Consider the following 27,656-nt stretch of genomic DNA (forward strand, 5'->3'; position numbering starts at 1 on the left):
CATTGTCATTAATAATTTATTTATCCGTTCCAGGGACCCCAACCTCATTTAAAAACCAGAATTGCAAAGCACTCCATCAGCAAAAGCACATAAAACCCCCACAATTAGTATCATAAGACAGCTCTTACTCTGAGAAAAAGTTTATTTCACCTTTTGTTACAAAGGCACAGAAGTCATCTGAGACCACAGTACCGAGCACTGTGAATGTGCAACTCCATAGTCCTCGCAGTCTACGAGACCCATGAGTTATAGATTCTTTCTATAAATAATAATTAAAAGAAACACGGGACCATAAAACCAACATAGCCATAATAAAAGGGACCTGAAACTTCCCGCCAGGGCAGCTGTGTGTCTTGACAGGAATAAGACTGTAACAGTGACGGTCTATCACCAGCCACAGGCACAAGGGACCCAGCTTTGCCAAAGAAACAGGAAAATGAGCAACTTCTAACAAGCTAAAAAATATATATAAAAGCAGTACTGAGGTCATTCTATCCTCTCCAGTCTTCAAAAATCTGTACTTCACACAGATGAGAAGTTCTGGGTCTGGCTTTGGACACCGAGGTGGAGGCCCCTGCAACCTGTGTGCATAGGTGCTGCCGGGGCATCCTTGTCGGCGCAGGATGGCCTCACCGGGGCAGGGAGGTCTCCGTCGGGGCAGAGCCTGAGGAACCCGTGCTGGCGTCCAAAGGGGCGTCCACGGTGGCATCTGTGCTGACGTCCACATTGGCTGCTGGGTCTGCTCCAGATTCAGCACTCACCTCGTCCTCTGGCGGCCCAGAGCTGCCCGTACTCTCCTGTGCCAGAGAAGTCCCCTCCTTCTTCTTTTCTGCCAACACCTCCAGCCCCATCATCCTGAGATAATGAAGCCGTTCGTTCTTGGGCACAAAAGTCCGAATGGAGGCCTTTCCCCGCCATCCACACAGCACGATGGGGCACTGGAGGGTGTCTGGTTTCCTACAAATGAAGTGGCCGAGCGTCAGTATCAAGCATCCTCCTGACACACCAAAGCAGGTATTAACAGGCAACCTTTCCAAAAACAATATTCCCCGAGCCCTGGGAGCCGTTCTAGCCTGCGATCCTGCGGAGGGTTTTCTCAAAGGAAGATCAGCCCGTTTCAGGTCCTAAACACTCTCAACATGTTCATGTTGACCAGTTTTTCCTTCTCAAAGCTCTAAAGGAATAAACCCCAAATCCAGAATTCACACACACTTTCAACATCAGAATTTCCAAATACTTCCATCTCCACAGGAGACCAACCTGTGAGGCCTCACGTCTGCAGAGCCGGACGGGGAGCCAGACCGCCCACACTGTTGCCACTCAGTGCTTTCCCTCCTGCCGGCTGGGTGACCCCAACTCTTCTCAGTTAACCCCCCGCCACATCACACATCACAGGACAGGCCCCAGGACCCCATGCCTCCCGTTTCCAGCGTGCAGTGTTCTCAGGGCCCAAAGCACCCCCACCTCCCTGAGCCTGCTCCATCCTGCCACAGACGTGTCCACCTGCTTGCCAGGCGGCAGCAAGCCCCCTTTCTTGGCTGAGACAGCCGGCAGTTACCATGTGACTCATGTGCCCCTTACCAAGGGCCTTGCAAATCATTGTTTCCTTCCAGGTCTGCCACTGGTCTATCGTTTTGGCTCCAAGAGCCCTGTTCAATGAACCCTACATCCCACACTCCGTGATGTGTAGGAGGGCTCCGATTATACTTCAAAACGCACACACCAGGAAAGAGAAGGGGCTGAACCAGGGAGAGAAATAAGCCATGACAAGGAGAGGGAAAGTCCTCAGCACCCTTCCACTTTCCCTGAGGAAAGCCTGGACAGCACGCGGAGAAAACTCGCTAAAGGGAAAAGATAAGAGTCCCGACTCCCACCTTCAGTCTCTACCTAAGGGCTCCGCAGCCACCTTTGCACCAGGTGCTGGCGTCAGTTTGTGCGTCAGTTTGTGGAAGAGCACATGGTTCCATACCTCTCAAACCCGTTTCTGGGTCCCGGTCTTAACGGTTCTGAAACTGCCCCTTGTTCCTGGCACACCCAGAGCCTGTTTTCCTTTTCTTGGGTTTTCCTCCACGAGTACTGAAGCCTCCTTGACTTACACCTTCTCCAACCCGGCCACTTGCACTCGATGCCCCGTTCACTGTTGTGCGCCGCAGACACCTGGCAAGCACGGTCTACATCTTTACAGCGCGGCTCGCACGCGGGACACCACCTGTCTCTCCTACTCCTGCCCCCTCCCTTGCTGCTCCCATCTCATGGACCTGGACCCCCCAATACTGCCAGGAGAGCCTGCAAGTCCTGGTTCCCTTCTACACTGCCCTTAGGAGCTCCAAGCATTAAGCCCATGGCGATGCATCAACATCGGCCCAAAGAACCACACCTGGAACTGCCTTTCAACTCCTAAAACTTCTGCACGGCAGCCTGCCCAGGTCTCCTGCGGCCTATCCCAGCATTTCCAAATTCAGCTTGTCTGTTCTCCCGTCCTTCCCCTTGACTGGATGACACCTGCACAGCTCAAGCCCAGAAGCCATCCCCGAGCACTCCTGCGCCTTTGCCACCCACAGCTCACCCCATCTGCCCTACCTCCAGACGCAGCCCTGTGGGAGCCCACGCCACCTGAGCTCTTCACCCTGCTTCTGGGCAGCACGGACCATCGGGGCTAACTCTCAACAGACTCCTAAGGGCTGCGTGATCCTTGTGAACACCACAGGACAGTGGTCAGGCAGTGGCGCACCCCCACACCTGCCCTAGATTACACTGCCCGGTGCCTAACAGGGAACCCACAGACCCGGGCTGAACCCTCGGCAGAGATGGAAAGACCCCACCTGTCTTGACTATTTCCCCTTTACATTCCCTCTGTTCAGGATGGAAATCAGAACCAGATTTCTCAGGCACAGAGAGATAGTACTAGACATTTTATTCTCTAAATAAAAATTTGTTTGGTCTGAGCTGAATGCTCCTGTAATAAAGTACTTTCACGGTAATACACAGTAACATTTGTCCTAGCACTTCTCCGTTGCCTTTAGGAGAATGCTCATAGAAGGCTCCCACAACCACCCACAGTGCCCCCACCGGCAGGAGCACCCACACTTACGTAGGGTCCGGCTCGTACTTAAGGACGATGCTCCCCTTGGCTGGAAGAGAAACAGACATGTGTTGGCGAAGCCTGCCAGTTGTCCACACCGTTTATGTGTCCAGGTTGCAGAGAGAGCAGCAAATAATCTGCACTCTCAGTCTCAAGGATCCCAGTGGGAAAAAGAGGACTTTCTTTCTAGAAACACAGAACCACCAGCAAGCCGAGCACCAAGTGGGACCGTCCAGACAATCTGGCAGACGATGGAGTCAGACCACTCAGGGATTTAGGTGAAACTACTCAGTCTCTCTCAGCAGCAGGGAGACAGGGATTAACTACTGGTTAATGCTCACATTCAAGATTAGGCAAATAATTGCTCCAACTTCCAGAAACAGCACAGAAAACACATAAAAATTATCAAAAAGTACACCATGATCATCTAAATGTGGGATTAAGGAGAAGAAGAAAACAAGTACAAACAGTCCCTTTATCCTTTAAAATAATCTCCACTTTAAATGCGGTTCCTGCTCGGGACACCAGGAGACAGATTCCACCCAGCAAATGATTTATATCCTTCAGTTGCAAACATAAAATACATAACTGCAGTAACTTGATTTGCTCAATTTCTGTGCAAACTGAGCCAGAAGCTGTGGGCAAAGTTATAATAAATAACCAAGACGACGGTGTCTGGGGGGCCCATCAGTTAAGCGTCTGCCTTCAATTCGGGTCATGACCCCGGGGTCCTGGGGGATCGAGCCCCACATCAGGCTCCCTGCTTAGTGGGGAGCCTACATCTCCCTCTCTCTGTGTCAAATAACTGAATATAATCTCATTTAAAAAATAACAAAGAACAAAAAGAAAATCAAAATTAGAATCCCTGGTGATTTTTTTTTTTTTTTTTTTTTAGGTGAAAATACCACCAGAACACCCTGAAGTGGAAGTTCATAAAATACCAAAACAACGATGTGACCAAGGATCTATTTTGGTGGACTGGTCAAGCCATGGGAGAAGCTGGCAACGCCTGCATCCTGCTGCAACCCACCTGCTGAAATGCCAAACAACCCATGCTGGTTAGCGTCCTGCCCTCGTGATGGATGAGGACAAGCTGGAGCACCAGGATATGCCCTCCTTCCCTGGTGGCGGGCGCTCGGGGCTCAGGCTCAAGGGACAGCCAGGGCCCCACACCTGTCGGCTGGTGCTGCAAGGGCCCTCACCATGGCCTGCTGGAGCAGGACAACCTGAGGGGGTCCTCTAGCCTCAGGTATGCTGAGATTGGACGCTGTCTCCACAAAGCCCTCTGGAAGCTGACAGTAGTAGAAAAAAAGCTCTAACGAGCTTGAACAGCTCCGTCTTGTCTTTAAGAGGACAAGCCAGGCCTCTATGCGAGTCCAACTGCTTACCCAAGTCCTTGGCTTGGCTGTATGTCTCACTGCTAAGTTTTCTAAAAAACGGATTTTCCTGGGTTAACAGAATTTTAACATCTTCCATCGACACAGTGATAATTCTTGAATTGATAAATGGATACAGCGTGTATATTCCCTGAGGGAAGAGAGGCCACCATGATGAGTGTGAACAAGGCCCACTGCCCCTGGGGCCCTTCCAACCCTCCCCTCCCGGCAGGCCCGCGAAGGGGGGCACCCCTGCAGGGGTGTGAAAGCAGACATACTCCTGCTCAGAGTCTGGAGGCTGGTAGGCACCAGCCCAGTCTCGCAGCAACTGCACCTGTGGGGTTACCACCACTGGCTGCTGCATGTAAACTCGAGGCTGGGGCTACCAACTCCATGTTCCCAATTACCTCCTGTGCCAGACGAAAAGCACAATCAAACTCTTCACCGCTGTTATTCCGACACCACACTTTTATCCCAGTGTTTATAACCTACAAGTGGAACACGTAAATGAAGGCCAAAAAACTAAAATAATCCCCTTCTACCACAGGAGGCAGAGCTGTAAGCAGGTGCTGAAGGGAAGAACCGGAGACACTTTAGAAGTTGTCTGACTTAAAGTAGGGGTGCTGGCGGCCTCACTGATGCTCTGATGGCACTGGTTTCATGTGGCTGATGTCCACCAATCATCACCACAACATAAACCAAGAGAACCCGGCCCCGCCACCCCATCTGCCTGCTGTGTGTACGCAGAGCCAACACCAGAGCCAGCCCATGCACGAGCTAGGCCAGACCCCCACCCCAGCAGCCTGGGCTGCACTGTGCGCACCTTCATCCGCTCGCTGTTGTTTACCAGCACGTTCCTCAGCTCCTTAGACACCATGTACAGCTGCCTTTTCTTCCCTTCTGTAGTTCTAGTTAACAAATTCATCTTTGGGAATGAAGGATCCAACGCATAAAACTTCCTACAGATAAGACCAAGCTGCTTACAAGTCTGGTTCAAGCATGACCAAGTGGCCTCAGGCATGGGCCCCTCCCCCAACAGAGTTTGGTGTCTCATCTGTGGCTCAGGGGGCCCTGCTCACCCACCACCCACACTCAACAGAGTTTGCCCAAAACCCTGGGCCAGTTTTTCTTGCAGTACAACTAGATCTGGGACCTTCACTAATAAGTACAACTTCTTGCTCTCACCTGCAACTCCAATGACCTGAAGACACCTAAGCCAAGTGACAAAGGTTCTAACGGAATCTTACAAACCTCTGTGGGGGATTCATCATCCACAAGGCAGCCAGGTGCCCATTGTGGTCAATGTGAACTGAGATTAACTAAGCAGGAAGAGCTGCATTGGAGCCCATAATCCTAAGCACCTCTCCTCTGTTTCACGGAGTTCTAGTTAGGGTACCTCCCACCCAGACCAGGTCTCCACTTCCCACAGGATCTGGGCAGGGCGGCTCCAGCCACTGAGCTGGAAGCTCCGCTGGGTACCTGACATTCGGGGCCACAGCACAGCCCCCGACCCCACCCCGGGACCCCACCCCCACTCTGGCTGCTCACCGAACACCAAAGCGCTTGGTGAACACGCTTTCTAAAGTGTCACTGGCTCTTCCAAGCAGTTACAAGAGAAAAAACATGCCATAGGGAACTAAATAAAAATATGGGGCCAAATGTGACCAATAGCACATGTGTATCAAGAATTACAAGGCTGAATTAGTCCTTACTGGATAGGTGGAAATAACGGGTCATCTTCAGGAATAAACACAAACGGATCTTCTTTAAATCCAAACAACTTCATTTTCTTAGATGGAGGCGGCCTGAGGAGGGACTCAAGACAAGCAGCACTCAGTCATCAGTCTTCGGGCTACCCGCCCACAGCAGCTCTCCCCTCCCGCCAGTCCTCTGCACGCACCCGACCCCCGTCCACAAACAGCGGCACCCCCTGCAGCGGGGACGGCCCCGGCAGCCCCTGCGGGTGAACGCGAGGACTCAGAGGTGCAGACAGAACCCCTTCTCTTACCCACACACTCCGTCTCTCTTACTTCCGCTGTCGTCTACATTCTCAGGCCTTCCTGCCGTGTCGGTGTCCTCCATCCCACTGACGGCTTTACTTCCCAGCTCAGTGGGGTCTGCAGCCGTTCCTCCTGTGGGGTGCGCAGGGCTGGCCCGCACAGGCTCTCTGGGCTCCGCCGACTCCACTTGCAGCTGGACCGGGAGATGAGCGTGTTTTCTCTCCAAGCACGACCCACTTTACCCCACCCCAAGAAAACCAGCGCTCACGACACAAAAACCATCCTACTTCTCTAGTGTTTCATATACAGAAGGCAGAGTTGTTGGGAAGTATCTTAATTCATTTGCCGTTATAAGCAGAAGTCATGGGTGCCTTTTCTTCTGAAGTTAAAAAGGATTCTATTTTAATCCCGTAAAGAGCACGTACACGTAATTTCCCAGTAAAGGCCGACAACACAGCCAGCTCATCCTCATTCACCAATGCTACTGTGCACCTGCTCTGCGTCAGGCAGGCTGACGGCTATAAATGGGCCAAAGACCATCCCTGGAACAGCAGGGAGGGTCAGGACACGAGTGTAAATAACTGCAGCCCGTCCTGGGGCACCTGGATACAGGCCCTCAGGCCTGGGATACGGTGTGCCTCCAGGGACATCGAAACAACTGCGGCATAACAAAGGAACTGCGGAGCTGGGGCAACCCATATCAACCTGGCTTTGAGAACGAGTCAAATGGCTGACTGCTTAATGTGCATTTTATACAAAATATTTATAAACAATTATTTAAAGTGTATCCTAACAAGTTGCAGCATTGGTGACAGTGGTGATTTCCAGTCCCTATGAAGTAAGCTTGCAAATTAGGACACCCGAACACAGGAAAGTGAAACACGCTCCTCAAGGAGCTCTGAAGTAGACGAGCTGGCGGGACTCTAAAGCAATCCGTGCTAGGCAACACTGCCTCCCAGAAAATACATTTCATTCAAAAGTAAAAAACGAAAAGAGAAAAAAGAGAAAACAGCCACCCAAAGGCCCTGCCCACCCCCCTCCAGCTCCTGGAAATGCCTCCTTGTCCTTCCCAGGCATCTCAAGTGCCTCTTTCCCACCACCCCTCAGTGGAAGGAATAAGGACCCAGGATAATAAAAGAAGAGGGGAGGAGGCTCACTATAGGAGCAAGTGATGCCCCGCTGTCCTACACAGTCCCACACTGCATGGAGCGGCAGGACTCAAGGGAAAGCCTGACACTTGTCTCTGGACATGGTCCCAGGACAGAAACGTCCACAAGGCCTGAGGCCGCTACAGTGAGCAGTGAGGGCACAACACGCTCTACCCAGAGCCGTGTGTGTTTTCTCACTGTGTCCACAGAGACTAGCACAAGGAAGAGGAATCTCAGACTGAATTCACACGATTCTAAAACCTCAGTATGAAAGCACAAATAACAACTTGTTAATAGCTTCTTATGTGATTACAACAAAATAAAATTATAAGTACACTTAACTCAATAGAACATCATTAAAATTAATTTTATTTTTTTATTTGTACTTCTATTTTTGTTATTTAAAGCTTTTATTTATTTATTTGCACTAACACAAGTGAGCAAACATGAGCAGTGGGAGGAGAGGGAGAAGGCGACTCCTCCCTGGGTAGGGAGCCTGATGCAGGACTCAATCCCAGGACCCCAAGATCATGACCTGAGCTGAAAGCCAATGCTTAACTAACTGAGCCCCCCTAGGCACCCTTGTGTGCACTTTTTAAAGGGACTGCTAGACCATGGAAGTTACACATGTAGCTGGTGCTCCCTGTCTGGGACAGCACTGCTCAGAGCTCCTGACTCTGGAGTCTGGGACCCAGGAGATTCGAGAACATCAGGAGTGAAACACTCTCTAGCCTCATGCATAGCCTCATGCAAGCAGCATGGCACCTGTCGGAAGCCCTGATGTGAGGCTGGCCACTCAAATATTAACATGCAGTAGGCATATCCCAGGAACTTTTCCTTTCTGCCCCTCCAAAGTCTAAGCATTATTTGTCCTCCTTTGTAAGCATTCATGTGAAACACTGACCTTCAGAGTGTGATTTCAGCCACGTTCCGACATTATAGAAGGCTGAGATACGAACTAGTGAAATAAATGTCATGTTGATAAAGAGGACAGCAGACATTACAGGGCAAGACTCAAAAGGCTGCCCTCTTACTCAACCTGTTTCAGGGCCTCCAACAACAATGCAGGAGGCAACTGATTCCTTAGGACAGCTCAGGCCTTCTCGTCTCCTTACCAGCCTGGCCTGGACAGTCTCTATCACTGCCCCCCACAGCTGGCGGGGAGACAGGCTGGCTTGAGGCTGGCAGAGTCCTGTCAATCTGCAATGGGCTCAACTGAACCAACCCCCAGGGAACAGAGCATAGCAGCCAGCTTGGGACTATGACCCTGAGCCGCTTAAGAGTCATTATGTCTTCTCAATGTTTATTTAACAACTGGATTTAAGAGGCAAAAAGAACATAATCCCCCAATCCTGCCTTTTCCATAGATCTATCCTTTTAAGACATTGCTGCTTTTTGGAAAACTCAAAATTTAAATGAATCCCTGCCCCTGCCACACACACGCTTATGCTCTGCAGCTTTCCACGTACAAAAAATGCTCCACTGACCACTGTCAACATCTGCCCAGAATGCACAGAAAGCTCACATGATAAGCCACATTATTTCAGAAGACACTTACCTTTGGTGGACGTTTATTCCATGGCATTGAAGACTTTTTCACTAATACTGCCACAAAGAACCCTCCAGTATTCTGATGATGTGGTAATATCCTAAGACTGCAACAAAAACAAAAACAAACCACAACGCATACTTTTTACCTGATTCAAAATATATTCTTTTCAGAAAAAAAACTGCAAAGATGATCTGTGACAGAAAAGTCACGTCTTCTGGTCAGTGTTCACACAACCCTTACTGGCAGACAGCCAGCGTCAGCTGTGCAGACATTTAAGGTAGCATCCTAAGTACAAGCATTTAGGTCCTCACCACTTGCAGTGCTTACAAATGCTTAATGCCAGCAGCTAACAGAAAACAAGAACTTCTTTCTTGCTGGCAAATTCACATATCTAAAGTATGGCCCAGGCCTTGCAGGAACGCCACAGGGCCCAAACTCCCCACCTTCCCAAACCTCTGCAAGCCCCACAAACTCACCAACGTTCAAGGTGCATCGCCTGTAACTTTTCTGGGTCCTTTGGTGGGAACATGGTGGGTCGGATCTGGGTGTGTCTGCTGTGAGGAACATCTTCCCATTCTGCAAACCACTGTCCATCTTTCGTCATTACCTGCAAAAGGAGACAGCAGAACTCCAAATCACCGCACTATCTAATAAAAAGATCAGAGTGCTAACATAAATGTTCTCAAACATGATAAATGGCAACTCTCATTGCTCTTCAAAGCTGAGACTATGTGGGAAGAGAAAAATGAGGTAGATGCTCTTGTATTCCATTAGATAGAATAATCATTTTGTAAAAGTATTTTCCATGCAGATTTGTTTTTGTTTTTGTTTTTTAACAAGCCTCAGATTGTTTCTGGTTTAAAACTGAGAAGTGAATTGTTTATACTGGAAACGAAGCTTGAATCCCAGCCAGTAATAATAACACAACAGAGCTAGACTTATGGGGATGAGAATACACAAAGCTGATTTCTAATTAGAGAATAAAGGTAGGGAAACGTTTCTGTTGCCAGAGAAAAATATCTGTATAATCATACCATCTGTCATTCAGTATTATTCTGAAATTACCTCTCACCCAAAACTCACAGTACAACCAAAAGTAGTATTTACTGAAGTTACTCCAATATAGACACTTTAAAATGCATGATTCAGACCAGCCTGACAAGATGTACCTGCTCTTATGAGTCAGAGTCCTCATAGCAAGATTACCTTCCAATGGGTGATTCCGGGCATCCACTTCAGCCCTGGCAACTCAGAAGACACATCAGCAAGTTCCAAAGCACCTACGTACAACAACAACAAAATCCCCCCATGTTGTGCCCAGTGAATGAAAGCAGATGCAAAGGATCACACAGCATGTGGTTTTATTTACATGGCAAGCCCGGAAGGGCAAGTCCATACAGAGAGAAAGGACGGGAGTGGTTTCTGGGGCAGGGGCGGCAGGGAGGGGAGGACAGAAATGGCCTAAGCCTGGCTGGGAGAACAGCTATGCTCATAAACTCACTGTAAGTTACTTAGAGCGAGTGACAGTGCAGCACGTGACTTAAAACACCGCCTTATGCCCCCCACGGAAATGTGCCCCAAGGCTAGAACTCCGAGCATTCGACCAGTGCCAGACTTCTAGACACACACATCAGTCAGACAACATGGGTCTCCATGCCTGTAAGCAAACACCCCAGAACCTAAAAGTAACATTTAAAGTGAACTGTGAAAATTTTAAATCATTCTGTTTCAGGCCTGAGTTAGTCTCCTAACTAAGCCCAACAGGGCCAACGGTCCAGCTTTAATAACATCCTGTCTACAGTAACAACATCGTAAGAAGCTGTAAGATGGGGCCATCACGGAAACCCCTTGTGGCCACAGATCACGGACACAGACTGGACAGCCTCTAAGAAGAGGGAAAGCCAACAAAGCTCCACGGAAGCTATGAAACACGTAGACGATTATAAAACAAAGCAAAAGTCCTCATGGCAGAGGTGTTATCGTAAGAAACCTCTGATTAAAGCACTGTCATGATTCCTACTAGTCTACCTGAACATTCTTATTTTTAAAAGCAAACAGGGATAACAGCGCAGGTGGGCAGAACCTGGCTCTGTCTTCCAAGCCCTGGCCAGGCAGGGCTCAGCAGTGACTCCCGACCAGCATGCGGGTCAGGAGATGCCGACGCTGGTCTAGTGTGTGCAGACCCATTGCCTGTCGGCCGCCCTGTCTACAGCCAAGTCTCAGCTCCCTCAGGGTGGGCCGCACCCCTCCCAAATCCTCAGTCACTGTCAAGTGCAAGGCTCAGCGAAGGACAACTCTTCCATGCAGCCCCACCTACATGCGGTGCCTCTGACAGACCAAGGAGATGGAGTCTACCCTGCAGTCTGAAACCACCACATGCAAAGAGATGGCTGCCCCACAAAACTGAGAATGGAAGGCCACCTGTCCCAGCAGAGGGACACCCACAATCACATCACTACTACCTGCCATGGAGACTATGTCCCTGCAAAGAACGTCATTCAGAATTCACAGCCAAACAAAATAAACACAACATACTGAATTCGGATCTCAAGGACTCCGAAGGGGAGAACTACAGGGTAGACTACACAGCACAGGCCAGTCAGCCACTGCCACTGAGAGAACTGGAAGCTGAGGCAGCTGTGGATACCTGTCTCAGTATTTATGATCCAACTTCCTTCATACACACATGTGGAGGCAATTTGGAAACAGTCTATTCTAGGAATCACAGTTTAAAATCCCTCTTTATTAGCTTTAAGACAAATATGAGGGGAAAAGGTAAAGTACCAGTAAGAACTTACAGAAGAAGTATTTTACATCAAACCATTATGGAAACTGTTGTTCAAAAACATTTCATATCATCTGCCTGCCCAGTTTCTCGTATACAAGAGTGTACTGAGACCTCACTCCCATTCGGATGGCTACTATCGAAAAGCAGAAAGGAACAAGAGCTGAGCCAGCCAGGATGTGGAGAAGTCAGAACCCTCAGGCACTGCTGCCAGGAATGTCTGCTGTGAAAAACAGTGTGGTCCAACCTCAAAAATGAACCACAGAATTCTATCATCCAGCAAGATCGACAAGATCCACAGCCTAGAAACTGGAGAGCAGGGTGTCGAGGAGCTAACTGCACAGCCACATCAGAGCAGCACTTTCCACAACAGCTGAAGTGGTGAACAAGCCCAGGGACCCTGGACAGAATGCAGTATGCACACAGGGGGACGTCCTTAGCCTTTCCGGCAGAAAGAATGAAAACCCCAAATGGGCTACGACACTAATGAACCCTGAGGATGGTGTGCAGTGACATCAGCCAGTCACAAAAAGACAATCCTACCTGATTCCACCCACGAGATCCCTAGAGTGATCACACTCACAGAAGAGGACCATGGGGTCGGGAAATGCGGAGTTGGGTAAGAGGCCCGTAGCCGCAGTTTTGCAAGACGAGGAGCTCTGCAGATTGGCTACACAACTGTGTGAGTGTTCTTAACACGACCAAGATGCAGTTAGGAACAGTTACAATGGTCAACTTCAAGTGTTTTACCACAGCTAAGATTTTGCAAAACACCATTATGAGGACTGACCTAATCTTTCAAACTTAAGAGACACAAAACAGGCAATCCTCATAATTCCTTAAGTGTGATAAATTCGTTATAAAGGCATGTTTTTAAGTCAGGGTATCTCACTTCAGGGTTTATAGGCTTATCACACAAGCAAAGGCCCGGGAAGAGGTCTGTGTGAATATACGCTATAGCACATACTTAATGCACCCCACATACTTACCTTCACTCTTTTCCAGCAAAGATGCTATAACTGCTTCATCTTCGATGGGGTTTAGTGAACAAGTAGAATACACCATCCTGCCGCCCTCCACCAGCTGCTCGGCGCCCCGCGTTGCGATCCGCAGCTGTAGGCTGAGAGGCAGACGCTAGGTCACCCTGAGACCAAACCTACCCATGCAGCACACACCGCACAGGCACTCCTCGCATCACATATTCATCACGTTTTTATGACAGATATCGAATAACAAAATACACTATTCCCATAAAAAGAACTCTTTAAAGCTCCACACAAAGTTAGCACAAACCCACATACAGTGTTCTGTGTTAACCAAAATAGTGTCTATCTACATAAACAATCTGTTTACTCTTCCCAACATGCCAACGACCAGAGCACAAAGCTGACTGATGACTCAAATCGGTATATTATGTGAGTCCCACCAGTAAGAACCCTCCATCCCTGCACAAATATCTGACTTTTGTATGAACAGCTTATGTGCCTTAGTACATTCTAATCCTAACATCTATTTCACACACACACACAAAAAGCTAAAACGTATTTAACAGAGAAACAAAATCTGCTGGAGTTATTTATGGTGAATATTCATTAGTACACTATAGACCACCTACAGTTCTACAATTGGGAGTGTGTAATTCTAACATTAAATGAAGAAAAGAATACACAGCTCTGTAGAGCATACAGAGACTGGCACGTTAACATCCATATGCACAGAAAAATGTTACAGTATACTAAACATCACAGAAGTTATCTTTGAGTTATGAGACCTTCTTTTCCTTCTACTTTTAAGAATTTTCCAAATTGGGGCAGCCCTGGTGGCTCAGTGGTTTAGCGCTGCCTTCAGCCCAGGGTGTGATCCTGGAGACCCAGGATCAAGTAACGTCAGGCTCCCTGCATAGAGCCTGCTTCTTCCTCTGCCTGTGTCTCTGCCTCTCCCTCTCTCTCTGCATCTCTCATAAATAAAATCTTAAAAAAAAAAAAAAAAAAAAAAAGAATTTTCCAAATTGTCTTTAAAGACAATCAATATCTTTACTGATTAATCAGTTTTGATTAACATCAAAATGTTAAGCAAAATAACACAGAAAAACAGAGGAGAGAGAAGAAAGCTGAGTAGGACAGTAAAAGGTTAAGTGGTCATTTCATGGAAAACAGAGATCTTGAAATGTTATAGGAAATTGTCATAAAGACATTTTTAATAAATGTGTACCTGAAATGCATACAGTCTTCAGTTTACCCACTCTTGAAAAAGTTCTGAAAACTACTACCTGATTCATATGCAAACTCTCTCAAAGGCGACCATTTACTGGTGCTTATGGTCAGTCAACTCACACTCCGGACACTGTCACCACACTCAGGGTAACCCTGCCCTGCTGTGGTGGGACTGCCTGCCAGGTGTAACCAAACTCACCCATGCAGCTGCAAGCTATTCAAGGTTGTCCACTTCTTCCAGACATCGATGTTTTTTCTCATAGTGCCATCTCCGCTAGAAAGGAAGATATTTAAGAACTTAAAACTCTGTTCAGGGAGACCGACCACAGTTTAACAAATACGTAATATCCAAGCTAAATTACAAAATGGGTATTTTTTTATTATTATAAATGCCAATTAGAACCCCATCTAAAGGGACGCCTGGGTGGCTCGGTGGTTGAGCGTCCACCTTTCGCTCAGGTCGTGATCCCGGGGTCCTGGGATTCAGTCCCACATCAGGCTCCCCACATGGAGCCTGCTTCTCCCTCTGCTGAGGTCTCTCTGCATCTCTTATAAATAAAATCTTAAAAAAAAAAAACAACAAAAAAAAACCCCATCTAAATTCTCACAAACCACAGTCAACTTTCTATTTCTGCTTTAGAGACATTAATGACACTAAATTTTTTAAATTATACTTTAGGTTTCAATTAGGTAAGAAAAAACGGATTTGAACAGATATTCTCATTCAAGACTTAAGGAAGTATCAGTTTGCTTTCATTTGAGAGAAATACTAGCAAAACTAATTTTCAGACCCAGGACACACAACCATCAAGACACTTGGATTCTCTTACATAACAACTTGGTTAATCAACAATCATATTTTAATCAGATTTATATGAATAATGACAAACACACTCATAAGGGATTTTCCACAGCAAATTCAATTAAGCCAATTTAATTTCATCAAGACTTTTCTATGCATCAAACACTTTTGATTTTCTACCTTTAATACAAATTGTTTTCATGTAAATGTTGTAATACAGACTTGATCGATTCATCTTTCTTCCACACCTAACTTTATCTACCCACTTTTTCCTGGGTGATTTCTGGATCTGGCTTTCTCGGTGTTTAGTCTCCCTTGGTGGTCTAGTTATCTGTGCTGAGGGGAAGGGGCTTGCAGGATGAAAATGTTCTAAGAGATATAATGGTTTTCAAATGACATCCCTTGCCAGTACAGCAGTGGCTTGAAATTCTACCACAATGTTTAGGATTTCCTCAGCTTACAACTCAGTGCTCAGAAGGTCCCTGCATTCTCCAGGATGACACCAGAAGTGAGTTCTGGCTTTTGGATCAAAAGAACACAGGAATGGGAAAACATCTGATCCAAAGGAAAAATCACATAACTGTGGCTCATGACCCATTTTCAGTATTTCACAGGGCCTTCTTGCAGGAATTTTAAAGTGAAATCCGACTCATTCTTCCGACTTACAGCTCTCATAACGCATCCTGCCACAGGCAGGCAATCTGCTATGGTTTAAACAAGGTGGAGCATGTTAGCGGCCATCTTATGTAACCATCACATTCCGAGCCAATAGAGTTTTGTGATGGTTTCCGTGCTCCAGCATCGACAAATTCATGTGCTCACAAGGTGACCATGGCCTACGTTGCCGCCTCTGAGAACTTAAGAGAGGAGAGGTCTGCAGTTTTATCCTTTTCTTTTTGGAAAAACTCAGTTATTCAGTTATGCCATAAAATTGTTTTATGGGTAACTCTAAAAATCTAACAATACATAAAATTTGAAGAAATGTATGTACAAAAACAATAAATACAGGCACGAGTCTCTCAAAGGTCTGAACTCCTACACTGCACTGCGCTGAATAATAGAAGACTTATCAGGAAAACCAAATAGGATCACATCACTCCGTGACGAGTGAAGTTGGGAGTGGGCTCGCTCTGGATGAACAGATCAATCCTCATGATCAGCTCCTGAGACCAACCATAGCAGAGCTTACAATGCTATTAACCTCGCAGGGATTTTCTTTACCTTTGTGAAGACTACAAAGCTGGCCCAGCTTGTGCCTCTTGGTTCCATACCCTAGCTCTACTGCACTGGGTGGCACTGACACTCTGGCGTCTGTCTGCTAACTTAGGGTCACAAGGTCTCTGTCTTGATACCAGCTGCCAGGAGAAGGACGTGTACGTATCTGGGTGTGTTCATGTGCAAGGTCCTTCTAGCCTATATTTGATTTGACTTCCTTGGTGGATTTTAGGTTCTCTGGCCTCTTAATAGCATAAATACCTGCAAGGGACGTCACATAAGATGCGATCATAGAAGAGAATCTCTTTCCTCCCATTCACATCTATTTGGAGTCTAGGTATGCTGGATGCATCGTGGTTGACCACCATGATGCAGGGGCTGCTCAGCCTTTTGGCCTGATGAACGAGCAGATAGCAACGCTTGTTGTCCACATCATTTGCGATGACAAACCCCTCTGAGAACATAAGGTTATAGCGTCAGGTGAAATGTAGCATAAGTAGAATAATTTCCTGAAATATATAAGCTCCTGGTTGGCAGGTGAGAAGCAGCAATCCACCAAACTCAAGACCCAAGCATAAGATTTGCCAGAAGAAGCTAAGTAGTCCAAAAAGGTGGCTCAGCATAGATTTTTATGATCACAAAAAACAAAATGGCAAGATTTTTTCCAATCATTGAATTATTCATTTTGTACAAGCCAAAAACATCTTTTCTATTATTTTTAATAACAAAATAGAGAATGAGGGGGGCACCTGGGTGGCTCAGGTGGTTAAGCATCTCCCTTTGGCTCAGGTCATGATCTCAAGGTCCTGGGATCAAGCCCCACATTGGGCTCCTGGCTCAGGGGGGAGTCTGCTTCTCCCTCTCCTTCTACCTCATTCTCCTGCTCATGCTTTGTCTCAAATGAATACATTTTTTAAAAAGTCTTTTTTAAAAAATGGCAATAGGGGAGGAAAAAAGGTGTAGAAAACAATAGAATCCACTTACAAGTGTTTAAAATACTGCACGTGTGTGCTGGGTCTCCTATTCTAAACCCCGCGAATCCGGTTTCTGGGGTGGGGCCTGGATTCCTGAAGGTTGCCTGGCAGTCTGGTCTGAACCCCTGGCTGAGACCCGGGTGCCACCTTTTCTCATTTCTGGTTCCATCATTAGCAAAAAGGCACATGTGCCTCATAACACTATAGAATCAAGATTATTCTAAAAATAGGAAGTGTAAAACATTGATAATAGAAAGAGGCTCTTTACTACTAATTTGTAGAAAATAATTAAAAACAGAAAAGAATAAAGAAGCCTTTTTAATAGTTATGTCACAGGAAAGAACACTTTGAACAAACAAAGCTGAACTCATACAGGAAGAGGGCAGGTGGCTTAACAAGGAAGGAGGAGAGAGAAGCAGATAAAATGCTGAAAGAGTAACACCACAGACAGGATTCTTCGAAGGAGCACTAGTGACACGGTGATCGCTGCCATGGTCTGAGCACTTTATCAGCTCAGAACACCCCCAAGTCCAAGGCTGACGCCCATTTCACACAGACATCCAATACCGTCACCTACCGTGCTGGGATTTGAAGGTGATAAGCCTGACAGCAGTTCATAATTACACTCTACTGCCTCTCACATGGGCAGTGAGGAATCAGAAAACAAACCAACATAAAAACCCACTATGACAATGTTACCACTCAAGATTCAAACAGAAACTTACCTACTTATGGCTAAACAGCAAGAAAAAAGCAAGAAACACTACTTGCTTTCACAGAACACACACTTAATTCTAAAGTGAAGCCACCCTCCCCCACCCCCACCCCCACCTTCAGGTACAAACTCGTGGGTTTGGGAACTAGTCACAGTGGTATGTGAAATATCCAGTCCTACTCTCAGAGACCAATCTGCTTGTCACAGAAGGCTCTGAGACCCAACCTACAGGTAAGGTTATCCTCTCTCCCTCATCTACACTCCACAAAGTGGCATTCTGACCCTCCACAGGGCAGTCCAATGCCTACCTGGGAAAGGCACATTCATGTCGGCATGTAACATTTCAATTAACTGTGTGGTCTTTGATCCAGGTGCTGCACACATATCTAAGATCTATTAAAAAGCAAGAAATGTTTGATGTTTTTGAGAAATCAAACATTCTACACTTAATTTAAAACAACTATAGGAGTCATTCTAGTATTTTGATTTCTAAGACTTAAATACATTGCTTTATGGAATGAATCCTCAACGTTATCTATTTAGCTGCCAGGGATCTCAGGAGGAAGATACTCTGCAGAGGAACAGAATGGCACTGGAGTCCAATGGGAGCCATACACTCAGGGGATGGACGGGCAAGGACACTCACTGCAGGCAGCCCTGTAAGCAGCCTGCTAAGGGACAGAAAAACATGAGGACTCAAATCTCAGCCCAGCCACTGGCTGGCCCTGGAATGCTAAGCTGATGGTTCCAATTTTTCTTTGCCTCCTTTTCCCCATCTGGAAAAATGAGACAGTGAGTGACAGCATCTACCCTCACAGGGACATGTGGATAACACAATGAATGAATTCAGGAGAAGAGCACAAAGCAATGCTTGGCATGTAACAAGTTCTCAGGATGCATTCATCATGATTTTCAATCTGACTGAGTGGCAAGACCACTGCAGTTCATCTGTGTACTAAACACATTTAGTGAGTGAACTTTAAAGAAAATAATTATGGGTTGTAAAATTTAAGACATAAATAAATAAATAAATAAATAAATAAATAAATAAATAAATAAATAAATAAACAAACAAACAAACCTAAAATAAAATACATAGCATTCTCTATCAAAAATAAAAAGTAAAAAAGGGCAAAAAACAAGAATTATATTAAGAAAAAGGTGTCAGCAAACAAAGCCACTTTCTTTTTAATACACAATACCTTATGGTGAGGGTGAGCATTGAGTAACAGTGGTGGAATCATGCTAACGGCTTCTTGACGACTGATATTTCCCTTAGAAGATAAAATTTAAAAAAAAAAGGAATATTTAAAAAGGCAGAAAATTTCAATACTAGGCATTACTCCATATGCAACAGAAAAAGACCACATAATCATCACACATGCCATCAGTTAATACTATCACACAGAACAGTATGTAAATGGGACAGGTTTTTATACTAGTGAGTTAACGGCTGCTATCTAAAGGCTAAGGAAGAATGACCATTAACAGCAAAACTTACTGCTAGAACACTAGAAATGCATGTTTAATAATACTGAACTTTACAAAAGAAAGGGGAGTGTAAGCTTCCGCAGTCCCAACTTGCCCTCTTGAGAAAGAACGAAAGGTGGATGAGCAGTCTCGGAGGTGGACGCTGCCAGTGACACCCCCTCGGCAGCAGGAAGCAAATCCCCACAGGCACAGAACAGAAAGCCGCTGCCAGCAAGGCTCTCCCTCTCCGCTTGAACAGTAAGCTCTCTCTTAGTCCTCGTCTGTTGCAGGAAAAGCCACTGTCTGCTTTCTACTCACAAGAGCTGCCCTGCACAGGGGTGAGAATCCCAAGCACCGCTCTGTCTCCCCCAACTCCCACTTGGCCAGCAGCCCCCCTAGGTCCCTGCCAGCAGGCCGGGGGCCCCTGTGGACACGTATGACTGCTCACACATGTGAATGGAGCCAGCACTGGCCTCACTCACTCCTCTGGTTCAAGCCCCCAGACTGAATGCCTCCGAAATCATGATCAGTTAAAAAGCAGCAGGATGTCGGCTGCCAGGAGACTTCGGCCCCATGACAGCATGGCTCCCCTGAGCCTGAACGGCCAGCCAGGCAGCCGCCGCGCACCTCACCCTCGCGCAGCTGTCCAAACCTAACACAGACTCCCAGACGAACCTGCGGAGTTGAACCTCAGGGCTGTCTGGCCCACAAGGAGTCTGTGCACTTCCATCAACTCACTAGGCACATGCATTCCAAGCAGGTTACTCATGATCCTCCACCCCAAGTTTTCAATCAAAGCATCCGAGTGGTACGAGGACAGAGCACCTGGCTAAACAAGCTGGCAGTCACTCACTCGCTTCATACAAAAGTACTGAAGGGGCTCTGCAGCCCTCAGAGGGCATCTCACCCTGCCGACGTTCCATCAAAACCCTGCACTGGCTCCCTGTGGCCCACACTAGCAACCCAACCCTCCCCGCCCTTCCCTCCACCTGACCCCAGTTCTGCAGAGGCTACCCACAAACCGTCTGCTCGTCCAGAGCAAACCTGAGTTGCCCTTACTTTGCCCCTCTCACCTGACCTTCCATTTGGACGGGAATTGGAGTCAGAAAATCCCCTCTTATACTGACCCAGGGACAGAATCAGGAATGCAGCAGCACCTAGCTGGGTTTTTCCTTCCAGGCCGGGAGTGGAGTGGGCTGGGTTGGGAGGGATGGAAAGCCTGGCCAGCAGAAGCCCTGTTTACCAAGTCACCAAAGTGGCAAGAGCCCCACTGCGGCCCTGGTAGGAGAGAGCTGTGGGTGCAGCAGAGGTCAGATGGGGTTGGGGCAGAGGGCCTCCAGGGGAGCTGTGGGGGAAGCACGGGGATCCTGAGAGCACCCCTGGAAACTCAGAATGAAAAGAAATAAAATAAGCATCACTTGGGCAAACACAAAGCTTTCCACGACTGGTAAAAGGAGACTCAAGAACAGAAAGAGAAGATCTCGGATTTTGAATATACGAGTGACAATTCCAGAAGACCAAAAAGAAGACCAAGAAATGCACGGGTGTCCACTTAATCACAGGGAGGAGGGAACCACTACTTTAAGGGGGAGGTCTGAGCCTAAAGTAGCAAGTTCAGTGCCTGAGCCAAACCAAGGAATTTGGGATGGCAAAGAGACAGCCGGGAGGATGCGGTGCCATGGAAAACCAAAGTTGTTAAATTCAGGCTTCATGGGTTTTTCGCAACAAAGGTGAAGCAGAGATAGGAGCAAGGGAAGAACAGAAATGATGAGAAGAGAGCAGATCAAGTGGCCATCTCCTGAACGACACCCTACTAGCACTGCAGCCACCAAACCCAGGAGGAGCAAGGAAACAAGACATCAAGGGCACAAGTGTCTGAGATCTGAGATCCTCCCCAAAGCCCATAATGGATGCACCAAAGAAGAGCACAGCTGTAGGAGTCATCAGAAATAAGAGTGACAAACACTTTTCTATACACCCTATCTACCAAATCGCTTCCAGTGACACTTATGGACAAAATAAAACCATAATACTAAATAGCTTAAATTAACCACCATGTGTTTAAATGAGAGCTTTAGGAGAACCAACAAGTCTAAAAAAATCTACTCACAGACTCGGTTTCGCTAACCAGAAACTGGTGAAACTTCTCCAGTTGTGGAGACTTTCTCAAGATTTTTCGACTCAAATTTGTGTGCCAGGCAAGTTCTTCAGGATACCTGACCAAAAAGAAGGTAAAGCATCAATGGATTATATACATAAAAGTACTCTTGACAATTTCTGGCTTTTACAGATCGTATACCAATGAGTGTCAATGAGACACTCACTTCTGTTCTACTTCCCCACATGCACGATCCTCTTATGTAGAGACGGCCAGCACCGCATGACGTCACTGGGACATAAGCATCATGGTTCTAACTGCATCGTGGCCCGGGCAAAAACACAAGAGCCAGGCAGCTCAAAGAGATCTAGTATGATTATTACTACGAAATTGCAATGATGATGTTCAAGAACAGATGAGAAAGCGGAGACTCCTCTGGTCTTCACCATGAAAGCTAACGATGGTACAGAGGCCATCAGAAAAGAAGTCAGTTAAGCAGCCGACTCTTGATTTCAGCTCGGGTTATGATCTTAGGGTCCTGGGATCAAGCCCCATGTTGGGCTCTGTGCTCAGCGAGGAGTCTACTTGAGATTCTCTCTCCCCCTGCCCCTCTCCCCACATTGTGCATGTGCGTGTCTCAAAAAAATAAATCTTAAAAAAAAAAAAGACCTAAGAAATTTAAAAACTGCAGATCACAATCAAAATTACAGCTGAAGAACTACCAGAACGTTTGACATTTAGTTGCAATCTTTTTTACAATATTTTTCACTACATCTAAAACAAAATAGCCCAATGACGTACTGAAACATTTTACACATCAAAAAAAAAAAACAAAAAAAAAACCCTAGGATCACTGCCACACTGACTTGTACTCCTATATCATTATTTATATGGACCTAAGAATGAAGAAGCATCTCCTGCCATTTCTGTACTTAAACTTTCTGTAATGATGACACCACTGATTAGGAAACCTGGCTCACACATGATCCCTGAGCTCCAACTGCTCCAGTCAGCACACTGCTATGCCAGAGCCATGCTCACCCAACCTGGCACCAAGCTACACACTACTTCCAACTCAGTGGTAAGTCTCACTGCAGTTTTAATACTTACTACTCAGTCTTGGGTGAATAACCAGCTCAACTTAACAATGCAGGATCACAGTATTTCCAAGTGTCAAATTGTAGCTAAGGCCACAGCCTTGAAAATCCAATCAGAACAGTTGCAAAACAATACATTTGACTGCTTTGAAACAGAGTAATTATTTGAAAGAAACAAACTCAGGCCTTGAGATTTTAAGACACTTGACCATCAATGATATTAAGAGAGAAATCTGGGAAGTATTTTCTACCAAATAATGAAGATGAAACTGCCTAAACCTGTTCCTGACCGCCCTCCAGCTATCCCAGCACTTTGCTCTATTCCCTATGCCTGGTTCCTTCTACAATATTTAACTTGCTTCAAAAATCTAAAACCAAAACAAAATCACACTTAGTAAGCAATTAAAAAGTTTAGTTTTCAAATATTCCCTTTGGCCTCCTCAGGGGTAAAATTGTAGGAATACACTCAGATTTGCCTTTTCCTGTAGTCTTGTGGAAAATCTGCTATTTCAGTGCAAACTTTGCAAGACTGGGGAGACAAACACCTACTTCTATGAAATTTCTTGCAACCTTGAACTGTATGTGATCAATGACTTTCACGTAATTTCTTGTAACCCTGAACTGTATGAGATTAATGACCATGAATTATGCAAGTTACCACCTTACCAGATCACCAAAACATCATTTATTCACTCATCTGAATGCCACATGCATTCAACCATGAATTTGTTCAATTCAGTTATTAATCATTAATAGCTGAATTTTCATTTTCAAATAAAGATAAGCAGTCTAAATACAACCTGCACAAATATTTCCTCATGTACTTTTTAGATTAAATTTCCGTTAAAAAATGTAAATTTATTAAGATGAAAATTCCACTGCACATAAATTGTGAAAGCTATTAATCTTTCAAAAAAAATACTTAACCTTCAAATAATTAAATACAAAAACTAATGATTAAAATGAAAAAGTATACATCTCGTACAGCTTTAGGAACCATGGTTTTGGAACAACAAACATCTTTGTAGCTTTTAACATCAAATAAGATACCTTAAAGAATTAAATTTGAATTTCTAGGTGTATAATTCAAATTTAGCTCCTGAGTCTTTAAAGTCCTACTTGGAAACTTAGCATGTCTTCCCAGGATGAGTTAAAAAAAACCAGTGTCATCTTTATACCTCAAAAATTCTTACAGAGAAAAAATTATCTGTAAAAATATACAATATTCATTATAAGTCATCTTTCAACCCATACATAAAAAGAACATAAACAGAATAACAATCAAGTTATTCTCAACAACTGATCATCAAAATAACACTTTTATAAGAATGCTCTGGTATAATACCTTACAGGTCTGAGTCCACAAAAACGAACAAACAAAATCTGCCAAAGCTAGGAGTCCTGCACTTAATATTCCTTCTAGAAAACATGGTTTTCAAAGACACTTTCCTAAATTTAATTCCGCTATATACCAAAATGTAGAGAATATCATTCGATTTATTTACAGAAAATCACCAGAAATCTTGGTAAGTTTCTTCTCTCTTGCTTGCCAAGAGACTCATGGGCAGCTCACACAGACAAGCAAATCTGACTGAATGTTCGTACAATAAAATTTGTCATGCAATGGTCCCGGGTAACGGAAAAGCTGGGTATCAGGAACACAAATAACACAGTATGTTGTTCACACCCTTCAGCTGTGTGCTCAGATTATAGCCAACAAAACATGAAAAGCATCACCAATGGTTATCAGAGAGTGATTCCTGGTGGTTATCAGAGAGTGATTCCCATTTGTTCTTCAACCAGACAACCCCTGGGATGTTTCTCAGGTGTTGAAGAATTGCCTATTCCTGGACCCACTGCTACTGTACAATAATCAAGATGGAAACCATCTATTAAATGTTGCAAGGCTAGAGTTTAACTGCAGTTTGCAGAGAGGGAGAAAAATGGCAAGCCTAATTGTCATGGATCTGTTGGAACCTGCACAATGACCCACCCAGAGGCACCTCTTTAAGCCTATAGGATGCATGCTTTTCAGCTCCTCCTACTGCCCACAAGACTTCCTCATCTGAAAAGCTACGTTTCTATGCATGTTTAAGGACCAAAGGCTTTCAGTAATTATATGTAGCAGCCAACACTCGCAAGACTATTAGAAATGTGCACAAAGGCAACCTAAAACCCACTTCTTTTCAAAGTGTCAGGTGGCCTCTGCTTCAAACACCAGTACCATCGGTTAAATCTCCAAACCAAGGCACTAGAGAGGAGGTAAGTATAGAACCTGGCTACTGGGAGAGAGGAAGACGCTTGGAAATGTGCAGGTTAGCTCAATCAGCCATGTCATGCCTACAGCAGCTAGAAAAGCATTTTCCTTTCCTAACGACGTCAGGACAGTGGGCATGCAGTGATCACCAGAGTCATTTTCCTGTATCAGAACCTGCAAGCTGTTAAAATCTGACCAGAATGTTTGACTTAAAAAAAAAATGATGACATGTTTTTGACTTAAAATTGTAGGTTTATTCTTGTATCCTTGAAATGTTGCTTTAAAATGGTGACATTTGCTTTTGAGCTCAGCTGAATACTGATTTTAGCTTTTGGCCCTCCAGCATTTACTCAAAATGTCTATGCCAAGCACATCAGGGATATGGCCACGGAAAATCCAAATGACCAACGGACGGAAGAAAAGCATATCTATAACCCTCGTTTGGTAAAAACCTGATCTTCCTTTGGGTCCTCATACACTTGGATGAGCAAAACCTCAGAAGTTGTCAGAAGTGCTGATTAAATTCACCTTTTTACAGGGATCATTTAATATCATTGTCTGCGAGAACTCTCAATGCCTCAAAGTTGATCATCTGAAATGTGGGATAGAAACTACTTTAAAGACTTTAAGATTCCTAAATTGACCCAGGGCTTGTTGCCGCTATAGTTTGTGCGTGAGGACTCCAGGTGTTTTAGAAGCTGGAACTGCATTGACTGGAATGAAACTTGAGCTGAGCCACGAGAAGCAAAGAACCCAAAGGACAAGTAGAGAGAGGGTAGAGGGTTAGCATGGAGGGCAAGAGTCTGCTCAAGTGCCGAGGACACTGGAGATAGGGTCAGGGGCGCTTAGGTGTCTCTGTTGCTTCAGTGTCTGCGTCTTGGTTCTGGCTCAGGTCATGATCTCAGAGTTGTGGGATCGACCCGTGTTGGGCTTCCTGCTCAGCGCTGATTCTTTCCCTGTCCCTCTTCTTCCCACTCCACTCCTTGTGCACACACGTGCTCTCTTACTCTCAAAAATAAATAAAACCTTTAAAAAAGGGGGGGAGGGGCAATAGAGAATCAGCTGGAACCTGTCTGTGGCAACCTTTGTGAGGTTGAGCCTCCTTTTGCTGAACATAGGAGAGCCACAGGGCAAGAGTTTGGACGAGAAGAAACAAAGGGTTTAAATGGAAATGGACACAAGTGGTACCATCATAGAAGGCAACAGGCTGATGGACTTGGAAAAACTAACAGAACCAACTAACCCTTAGGGAGCCACAAATCATGCATGAAAAGCTGCACACTGATGTAAAATACAGGGGAAAAGCACTGAGTAAAAAAATGCATGGATGTCCGTAAAGTCGATTCAGATTCTCTCTCAGTAGCAGCAAACACGTTGCCAAGAAAACAGGTTGTCCTTTGACAAAGATTAAAATCCTCCCACAGGATGAAGGCTTGTCTGACCTACCAACTCAGGGGCTGTGGAACTTCAACTTTCTGACCATCCACCTCCAGGTCCTCCAATTCCTTGAAATACTTGTTCTTCAGGCAGTGAAGAATCTCCTTTGCGTGGCTATTAAAAAATAAGTAAGTCTTGATCCAATCTGGATGGCTAATACGATACATGTTATCCTTTGTGAACCCAAGGTGACGAGTGTCTTAAAACAAACCCCCGTGTGCACTGAAAGGTGCCCCTCTCATCCCTGTTTTCTTCCTCTACCCCTTCCAAGTTTAAACGACCGTCATTGTTTCACCGTTAAGGGAGTACCGCCTTCCTTCCCTCCCAAATATTCCCACCGCTCACGTTTACTTGCAACTCACCTGGGAAAGATGGTACCACAAAGATCTGAAGGGACAGAGAACTGGGCTCTCGCACAAACTGTGTGACGACATCAATCCTCAGGTGTCCCCGGGGAGGGGCACCCTCGGCTCTCCAATGCCCAGGGGCCATCCTTTCCCAGGTGGCACGCTCCCTGCTGCGGCCTCCCGCCCCGCACACCGCGGCTTACTGCGTGTGACCCCGCGCTCCGCCCTCACCGCCTCCAGACCCTGGAATCCACAGCGCCGGGGAGCAGTGGTCGGCGGCAGGGCGGGTGCGGGAGCGCCCCGGCCCCGAACCGACGGCGGCTCGACAGCAGCGGGCCTGGGCACGACCCCCCCCTACCTTTTGTAGCCCGTGATTCGCAAAGTGGCCGGGAGGGGCTCCCTGAGCGCCCCCATGAACTGCTCCCACTCGCCCTCGGGCACGATCTTGAGCTCCTGGTAGTAGTGCTCGAAGAGCTTGTTCTCCTTGACGATCTCGGGATAGCCGCCTTCCCAGGCCTGCGGAACGAGACGCGGGTCCACCCAGGCCAGCGGGGCCGCGGGCCGGCTCACCCACGGGGCCCCCGCCCGCCCGCGCCCGCCCGCGCCCGCCCGCGCCCGCCCGCGCGCGCCCCGGCTCCTACCCCCTCCGGGCGCTTGCCGCCGCCCTCGGCGCCGTCCTCCGCGCGCTGCGGCCGCTGCTGCTGCTGCTGCTGCTGCTGCTGGAGCCGCCGGCCCCGCGCCCGCCGCCCCATGGCCCACGCGGCCGCGCACGCCGCCCGCACCCAGCTCCCCGCCACGGCCGGCCCAGCGGACTTCCGGGCTGGCGCGAGGACCCCGGCTCCGCGCCTGCGCCGTTCCGGGGCCCGCGGGCGCCGCGGGGAAGACGCCCAAGGAGCCGCGGCCCGTGCTCTCGGGGAGCAGCGAGCCAGGGGCAGCGCGGGCGGCGCCCGAGAGGGACGGGGGCCCCCGGAGAGCAGCCCCGAGGTCGCCCGCGCGGACTCCGGCAGCTCCGCGGACAGCCCGCGGCCGCGCGTGCGCAGACCGGCGAGGGGGCGGGGCTCCGGCCGCGGGGACTGGGCCCGCCCCCG

General features: G+C 46.9%; 1 protein-coding gene across 1 annotated transcript; it reads right to left on the reverse strand.

The window, feature by feature from the left end:
* Nucleotides 1–27,576, reverse strand: NSUN2 (NOP2/Sun RNA methyltransferase 2). The gene is made up of 19 exons (XM_072752685.1): nucleotides 27,210–27,576; nucleotides 26,927–27,084; nucleotides 26,231–26,335; nucleotides 21,443–21,548; nucleotides 19,065–19,136; nucleotides 18,171–18,255; nucleotides 16,435–16,627; nucleotides 14,356–14,430; nucleotides 12,933–13,063; nucleotides 10,365–10,438; nucleotides 9,635–9,765; nucleotides 9,165–9,261; nucleotides 6,467–6,651; nucleotides 6,171–6,263; nucleotides 5,282–5,417; nucleotides 4,866–4,946; nucleotides 4,471–4,609; nucleotides 3,092–3,131; nucleotides 1–957 (listed from the first exon to the last, which is right to left on the reverse strand). Exons 1-19 carry the CDS (start codon nucleotides 27,318–27,320, stop codon nucleotides 630–632), a joined length of 2,340 nt encoding a protein of 779 aa, XP_072608786.1. The 5' UTR covers nucleotides 27,321–27,576; the 3' UTR covers nucleotides 1–629.
* Between the last annotated feature and the right edge of the window lie 80 nt (nucleotides 27,577–27,656).

The sequence above is a fragment of the Vulpes vulpes genome, chromosome 3 (genome assembly GCF_048418805.1).
Source record: "Vulpes vulpes isolate BD-2025 chromosome 3, VulVul3, whole genome shotgun sequence".
Classification (NCBI taxonomy): domain Eukaryota; kingdom Metazoa; phylum Chordata; class Mammalia; order Carnivora; family Canidae; genus Vulpes; species Vulpes vulpes.

Coding starts and splice junctions, on each gene's coding strand:
- NSUN2 (XM_072752685.1), bottom strand. CDS start 27,320: ATGGGGCGGCGGGCGCGGGGCCGGCGGCTCCAGCAGCAGCAGCAGCAG. Junction 19,137..21,442: donor TGGTTAGCGAAACCGAGTCT/GTGAGTAGATTT, acceptor TTATCTTCTAAG/GGAAATATCAGTCGTCAAGA. Junction 4,947..5,281: donor ACAACAGCGAGCGGATGAAG/GTGCGCACAGTG, acceptor TTCCACTTGTAG/GTTATAAACACTGGGATAAA.